Here is an 8,870-nt window from a genome sequence, read left to right on the forward strand (position 1 = left end):
AATTTGATACGAATGTTGAACTAACCTCAAACAATTATTAACGCACAATCAGAAACTGGCCTGGATACAAATGCATTTACCAAACCACAAAGAATAATTAACGAGAAATCGGAAACTGGATGCAAGTGCATTGAACTAACATCAACGAATAATTAACAAGAAATCGAAAACTAGATGCAAATACATCGAAACAAACTAGCCTTAAAGAATAATTAACGCGAAATAGGCAATTGGATACAAATGCATTGAACTAACTTTAAAAAAATAAAATAAAATAAAAAAATAACTCGGAAACTGGATGCAACTACATGTAACTAACTTCAAAAAATAATTAACGGAAAATCATAAATTAGATGCAATCGCATTGAAATAACCTCAGAGAATAATTAATATGAAATCGGAAACATGATGCAAATACATTGAATTAGCCTCAAAGAATAATTAAAGTAAAATAATAAACTGAACGCAAATGCATTGATCGAACTAACATCAAAAAATAATTAACGGAAAATCAGAAAACATAATGCAAATGTATGGAACTAAACTCATAGAATATTTAACGAAAAATAAACAATTGGATGCAACTGTGTTGAGCTTACCTCATAGAATAAACAATAACTCAGAAACTATTGAACTTACTGTACCTCAAAGAATAAATAACGTGAAATCAGAAACTATATGTAAATACATGGAACTAGCCTAAAAGAATAATTAACGCGAAATTAATAATTGGATGCAACTGCATCATATCGAACTAACATCATAATATAATTAACGAGAAATCAGAAACTGGATACAACAACATTGAACTAACATCAAAGAATTATTAACGGAAAATTAGAAATTAGATGCAACTGCAAGGAACTAACCCCAAATAATAATTAACATGAAACCCGAAACTGGATGTAACTAACCTAAAAAAGTAATTAACGGAAAATTGGAAATAGATGCAAATGCATCGAAATAACTTAAAATAATAATTAACGTGAAATTAAAAATTGGATGCAACTGCATAGATTTAACCTCAAAGAATAATCAACGAGAAATCGGAAACTGAATGCAAATGCATTGAACTAACCTCAAATAATAAATAACGGAAAATCGAAAATTATATGCAAGTGTATCGAGAACTAACCTCAAAGAATAATTAACGGGAAGTCGAAAACTGGGTGCAATTGCGTGGAATTAACATCAAAGAAAAATTAACCAAAAATAGGGAACTGGTTGCAAATGCAATGACATAACCTCAAAGAATATTTAACGGGAAATCGAAAATTGAATGAAACTGCATTGAATTAACCTCAAATAATAATTAATAAGAAATTGGAAAGTGGATGGAAATGCATTGAACTAACCTCAAAACATAGTTATATATTATAAGAGTGGGAATGTCTCGACAAGTACTGTTTTGCAGTTAAAATGGTGTTTATCATATGATCGGCAATGCCTTGCTATTCAAGTAGTTTCAATATAATCCTCACCTCATCGAGCATTCTCACAAAAGTTTTATCAAACTTCTACATTAATTCACAAAAAGAAGTTGAAGTGGGTTTGTTGTTCTTTTTATGGAGTGTGGAATTTTCACGTTGTAAAAAATTTGGATAGGTGATCAATATAATATTCATATCTCATAGCTCAACATAGCATAGTTGTTAATATTTATCAGAATAATTTAATATATTGGCACCCGTTCGCAGGTCGGGATCGAAAGCTAGTATATATATTGTTTTATTTGGTGTAGAATTCTTCTCTCTTATGCATTTACTTGTTAAATAAATCTATTGAAATTCTAAGTTTATGAGATGACTATTTAAGAAAGAAAAAAAAAAGTTGTGATCAATTTTTACAATAATTGTTATATTTTAAATTTTTGGGTTAGCTCCCCCCTCCACACTAGATGAGCCAATTAGGATCTACCCCCAATATGGGAAAATGTCGTTAACCCTAAATTCTTTGTTAAATAAATTGAGGTTTACATTCATATGAAATAACAAATCCATAAAATATAACAATTTTATTGGTATATATTAATACTAAAAAGCTCTCTATTCAAAATTTGCTTAGCCCCCGATTGCCTTGAGTCGCCCCTGGCCACATTTCATACGTGCTGGAACGTGCACTCATGTTTTTATAGAAAATGAAATTTGAAAAATGCCAGCATGGTTATCCTATACGTTATCAAAATGAAATAGATCTTAAAAAAAATCTGTTGACCAACTTAAATAACAAACAAATACAATATTTCATCATGAAACCTTCCTATATATATACTAGTACCACTAGCCACTAGGTGCCAATCCAATCATTTTCATCCTTGAATCAACAGAAAACATATAGATCAGTTGACATGGGCACCAGGCCACCAGCAGAATTTCTCACTCTGCTCCGTCATGATAAAACACAAGGAGTTTTGTTTTCATTTGGTTCTTCCAATAATATACACTCGTAATAGGCCCATTGCATACGCAGCTTAGGCTTGCGTTCAATGCCCTCAAAAGAAAAGGTGTTAAAAACCTACATGTATGTTTTAGACTTTAGTAGCTACACCAATTTGTCAAAGGATTGAAGGATCACAATTATTTATGAGTCCGGATTCAGAGAGGGTACCCGCACAAGGAAACTTGTGTGGGCACACCCAATCCCGTTAGATTTCATTAGGATTGTGATATGTTAACGTGAGGATTAACACCGTCATATTTCAGTGTTACCGAAACAGTCTGTCTCCCTTTTTTATTTTGGTAACTAAATCTCAAAGATAGAATTCTACATGGAACTATTCATCTTCTTCCTTAACAAAAAAATAAAAACGAGACATAATTCTGCCCCTAATAATTATAACTGCAAGTGGAGTGGAAAATCTACAAGTACAAGTACCTCATAATCTTCTAATAAGCTTGACAACATAGCAAATCATAATTTAAGTGAATACGTGTTCGGGTTAGTAAGCTACAAGTAGCACTACCTCATCTTCTTAGTATTACACAAGGCCTTCCTAGTACGTACAACTAATGTCTGGCACTTAATATTCCATTGCTATGTTATCAAGCTAAGTACAATTGATGTCCACCGGTCATAAACCCATGCTTAGGAAGTCTTTTATTTTTGTAGTCAAATTTTTTTTGACAGAACTATCGTCACCTGATAGTAGTTGTCCTAGTTCTAATGAGTAAAGGATTCAATCTTATCATTACATATCTTCATGACTGTAAAATTTCAGTAAATAAAAAGTACAACCATGTGTACAGTTTAACACAATAAGTCATAGAAGAAAATGATTGCTCGGCATCACCGAACGGAAGACGATAAGTGATAGAAGAAGAAGACGAGATATGTATGATTAGATTGTTCATTAGAAATGGTAGTAGCAGTAAAGGAGAAAGAAGTGGGGGAAGACATTGTTTCTTATATTTATTCCTATTTATTTTTTATCTTTGTTAAGGAAGGAGATGGCTGAGATTTAGTTACCAAAATAAAAGAGAGTGACAGACTGGTTCGGGTAACACTGAAATATGACGGTGTTAATCCTCACGTTAACACATCACAATCCCAATGAAATCTAACGAGATTGGGTGCGTCCACACAAGTTTCCTTTGTGCGGGTACCCTCTCTGAATCCGGACTCATTATTTATTAGTTACTGATTATTTTCGCGACAATTCAGTAGTTGTCGGATTCAGTGGGCAGCTATGTTTCTGAATAAGGACCAGACTTGAAAACCCTGGTCCTTGGATAAGATAATACCATTGAACTCCAAGATGTATGTCTTGCTTTTTCATTAATACTTCACCAATCATCCAACTCTTCCATCACGTTACCGTTGACATTCCGGACTTTTGAATTCCTAAATAGCCACAATGCATCTTCACTTCATTCATGGTTGACCAACCTCTACAATAATCATGTATTGGGTAATTTTGGCCAGTCACAACTTATCTGTCTCCCTTCTTTCACCAAGGAAATGAATGGCACTTTTGCCTCAGATCAGGGACTACTTTCTAATAAAATTGGTGGTTTTGGATATGGCATCGGTGTCTCCATCGGCGTCCTCCTCCTTATCACAACCATTACCCTTGCATCCTACTTCTGCACACGCACTCAACCGTCGCCTCCCGTGCCTCAACAAATAGCCAATGAAGTTCCTAGTCATCATGCCATTGTGATTGAGGAAGGTCTTGATGAGGCCACCTTATTAAGCTATCCCAAACTCCTTTACTCGCAAGTTAAACACCGCAATAAGGATACATCTGCATCTTGTTGTTCCATCTGCTTGGCTGATTACAAAGGAAACGACATGCTTCGGCTGCTACCTGATTGTGGACACCTCTTCCATCTCAAGTGTGTTGATCCATGGCTGAGGAAGCATCCTACTTGCCCAGTCTGTCGTACTTCTCCGATGCCAAGTCCACTTTCCACTCCCCTCCGCTGAGGTAGTTTCATTGGCAAGTCAGAGGTTAAATAGATAAAATGGTTTTAGAAAAAACTGACCAAGTGTCAGTTTTCTTTACTTCAATGTACACGATTCAACCAATTCTTTTTCTTCTACTGAAGTTTTGCAATGAAGTTATATGTATTTCCATTTCTGCATCCCATATACGAAACATTAGCATCTAGTTTTGTGCAAATCAGTAGTAAAGTATGTCATGTTTCTTCTGAGATCTGAAATTTGAGATTATGACTCAAAAAGAAGCATTTAGAATATAATATGTCAATTTCTTGCATATAGTAGGCAAATAACCGGAAGACTAGACCATAGGATATGATTATCCTTGTTTAATTTGTGGTTTGCTTAGTTAGTTTTCCCCTGTTTGTCGATTCAAGGTTAGCATATCAAAGGAATCGCCTGTACATTATATTGGACTGGTTCTCCTGGTGAGATGGTCTAGTTGGTGAGAGAGGTCCATTAGTCTTGATCCCTATATATACGAGACCTGTCTTTTCCAAATAGCTACTTTGGCCTTTTAGAGTTTGCGCAATTCAGTGTGCCTGCTGTTCTACAAAAACAATATGTATCATGTATACTTCCCAGAAGAAATAATCTCAGGTATTCTCCTACGAGTTCTAGAGAAGAATCTCATCAGATTGAAGGTTGTATGCAAGTTTTGGAATTATTTGATATCTAGTACCAAGTTCATAAAAGCTAAAAAGCGCATCTTGGTTGTTCTCCATCACGGATTATCGTCCCCTATTTCAACAGCGCGAATATGTCAAAAAACTTTTTGTCCATCAGTACACAAGAGCAAAACAAGAAAGCAGAGATTTTGCAATTGCCTTTACTAGAAGATCAACTTCAAGAGGTAACCTTAAAATCCTCTTGCAATGGTTTACTGTTATTTAAGAACATTAAACGCGACAATGTAATTCTCTCAGTATATAATCCTGCAACACGACAGTTCAAAACTCTACCTCATTTGAAAGGAAAATATTGGTTTTCTAGATACTCTGAATATGCTTTGGTTTACGACGTGTCCATTAGAAAATACAAGGTCTATGTCATCGAACAATGGTACATTAGAAAATACTCTGAATATTGCCCTTCCAGTTGTCAGAGTGCAATGGTTCATTGTGTCTGACAAATGTGTATCCTTTCCGTATTGACACATTTGTTTTAGATGACAAGTTTACCAATATATGGACCATATACTAGCGGTAACTAATACACCTGTGTTTCTGAGGTTTACTTATATGACGTCAAGAAACAGGAACTGAACGAGATTGCATCCCTATCCAAGAGCGAACGGCTGCGCCGTGAACATGTATTTTATACTAAGAGTATTGTCAGTTGGTAATAAGTCAGCAAGATTCAAGTGTTCAACAATATAATTTTGCAGACTGTGCGGTGTAATTTCACTTTACGGTGTTTTGTCAGAATGTAGTATGTTCTAATTTTTAGTTTATATTCACTTCATACAACCACTAAAAATGTTAGTTATGTTTTACCAATTGCAAACAATTGTTCCGGAAAAAATTCTCAGTCTTTGTGATCAATTACACCAGCGACCAGACAGGATCAGTGAGATTATGGATGTTAATGCTCTTTTCGTTGAAAAACCATATCTGGAATGGAACTGGTTGAATTCTGAGTATGTAATATGAAGATGGGGTTATCTTATATAAACTAAGAAGAGCAAAATCATATTATTTTTCCTAGTATAAAACCAAAAAGAGCAAATAGATCGAGATGTTAGTACAAGTAAAAATGAGGAGACCACTTTTCATATATTAAGTAGAGTTCTCATTAAGTAGAGCAAACTACATTTTTAATGGAAATTTCAAACAAATTGATTATTTGGTTTATGCAAAGTAGAGTTCTCATTGTTCAGTATACAAACAATACTCATTCAACTGTTTTCTTTGCCTTCTCTTTGCAATTACTTTTTTGAAGGTTGCCCATCCACTTTCTTGTTCTTATTATTTCATTCTACCCAGACATACCCACATGTAGTTTCAATAGTTTGAGTTGAATCCAAATTGGGGGGCATTGTAGTAGCCATTCCACCTGCTATATAATTGAATATAACTATTTGGAACCAATGTAATCATGAAGTTTCGCTACTAAAGAAGACTCTACAAAACTAAACTCATCCAACCATATTTCATACGTTGTGGATGCGAACACAATACGAACCAACTCCATATAGGAAGTGGCTCCACCAAAGCTCATACATAAAATTTCTTTCAACTCACCAAAAATCCAACTTTTAGTAGAAACTTCATGAAACAGGTACCATCACAGTCCTTGAACTTCCTCCAAATCAATAATCCGAAATCCTAGGTATTACTTCATGTGAGCTAACGGTAAATGGCAAAATAGAAAACTGGAGTAACGTTAAAACTGTTCTATAAATCTATAATTCAAGCCTCTATGCTCTGTTTGGTTCAACATAATGGGATGCATTTACACCCATCTCCCAGTAACTACCAATTTCCAAGTGTTTGGCCCACTATTGCATATAGCCCGTTGCAACAAATTGGTTCCTCCACTTCCCGCGTATAAATAGCTCCCACAACACTCATTTGCAACCCAAAACCATCGTGATCCATTTGCACAATCTCTCAGTCTCTCCCAACTCATAAAACTGTTTCTCTAATTGGCAACTCTATCTAAAACGTAGAAACACCTCCATCTCCTAGTTTATTAATTTCTTCTCTCTTAGCTATTGTTTTGGTTCCATTAGTGTTGTTGTTTCGTCTTTGAAAAGGTAAGTCCTTTCCCTTCACCTTCTTCTTCTTCTTCTTCTTCTTTCTATATTTTTCTCCGATTGAACAACTTGTTTTAATAGCTAAGCTTTTATGTGCGTGTTGTTTCCCCAATTTCTTTGATCTCTATGGGTTTTGTTTTACTCTCATAAAATGAAAATCACATAATCTTAACTAGTTATAATTAATGAAAACTTTTTGGAAATGGGGTTGATTATATATTATTAGTTAGAAACTGAAGGTCTTGGGATAAGATTAGTAAGTATTCTTTATTTCTTACTGTAATTTGCCGATGGTTTCAATGTAAGTATAGTAAATAGTACATATTTCTTTATTTATGCCATTTCTTGAGGGTCGAAGTTTCACGACTAGTCAACATTCTTTACTTCTTAATGTCATTTGCTTTGAATGTCTTCCGAAAGCAAGGCTAGTAGGCAATCAATGTACATAAAGTGCCATTGTTGTTAGTATGTAATTTCTGAATGTCTAAGCCATGTATTATTTTAATGCATTTAATACAATAAGAAAGGATTAGTTGCTCGATTGTTTTTTTCTAGCTTATACTATACTGTTGATATTATAATCATTGTTACAGTGTTTAAATGTTGCGAGTATTAACTCAAATGATATAGTTTGTGAATTTTAAGCTAGCTCCTTGACCAATTTTTTGTAATGGCAGACAATAGTATAGAAGTTATGGATAATTATGAAGATGAGGAGCGAATTAGAGAGGTTGTTGCTGTCACTTGTGCAAGCGTTGCACATGTAGCAACAATATTTACTGCATACTTTTCTTTTAACTTACCAAGAGAACCTTATGTTCGTCATGTTGCCGAACGAAATACATATATCGACTCGATCATATATAAGATGAAAAGTGTCGTAAAAATTTATGAATGGGAATGGAGTCATTCCATCAACTATGTTTGTTGGTTAGGGAAAAAGGTCTTTTGGAAGACACACGAAATTGTCAGGTTTTGAGGAAATACTAATGAGATTCCTACATTTACTTGGGCATGATGTGAGGCATAGTGTGATGTCCGATCGATTTTTTCGATCACAAAAGACTATTTGTCGACAATTTAATGAAGTACTTATTGCTGTTTTGAAATTGTACCCATGCTTGGTAGCTAACCATGGAGAAGCCATACATGGTGGAGGAACCCCATCTGTAATCGTAAGTGATGTTAGATATGCACAATATTTCAAGGATTGTTTGGGAGCACTAAATGGTACTCATATTAGAGCTACTATTTCAGAAGAGGATGTAGAAAGATTTAGGAGTGGTAGGAAGGACTTTACTTCTCAAAATGCATTAGCAGCTTGCTCATTCAACTTGAAGTTCACATATGTACTAGTTGGATGGGAAGGGGTAGCACATGACCAAAGAGTTTTGGATAACGCTCGTACTAGACCTAATCCATTTGTTATTCCTTCAGGCAGTTGTTTCTAATATTCTCAACCCAAAGCAAAATGCACGGTCCCCTCCAACAAAGCCCTACCAACAAAAACTCGGGCCTGACAAGTCTGCTTTCCTCATTGAAAGGGCCTAAGCAAAGCAAGATTACCCATTATCAAAGCCAGCCCGAGTCAATTGGAGGTTAAAAGGTTTAAGGCTTTGAGCATGTATTTATTAAGCAGTTTCAGATGAACAAACGTTGAATCTAGTTGTTT

At 34.9% G+C, this 8,870-nt stretch overlaps 1 protein-coding gene across 1 annotated transcript; it reads left to right on the top strand.

Annotated features, from left to right (window-relative positions):
• Positions 1-3,696: 3,696 nt before the first annotated feature.
• LOC147483810 (RING-H2 finger protein ATL70-like) lies at positions 3,697-4,577 on the top strand. Its single transcript, XM_086577736.1, is given in 2 exon segments — positions 3,697-4,419; positions 4,421-4,577. Coding segments are annotated over 2 exon segments (504 nt in total). The 5' UTR covers positions 3,697-3,957; the 3' UTR covers positions 4,463-4,577.
• The last annotated feature ends 4,293 nt before the right edge of the window (positions 4,578-8,870 follow it).

Source organism: Coptis chinensis, chromosome 8 (genome assembly GCF_015680905.1).
Source record: "Coptis chinensis isolate HL-2020 chromosome 8, ASM1568090v1, whole genome shotgun sequence".
Lineage (NCBI taxonomy): Eukaryota > Viridiplantae > Streptophyta > Magnoliopsida > Ranunculales > Ranunculaceae > Coptis > Coptis chinensis.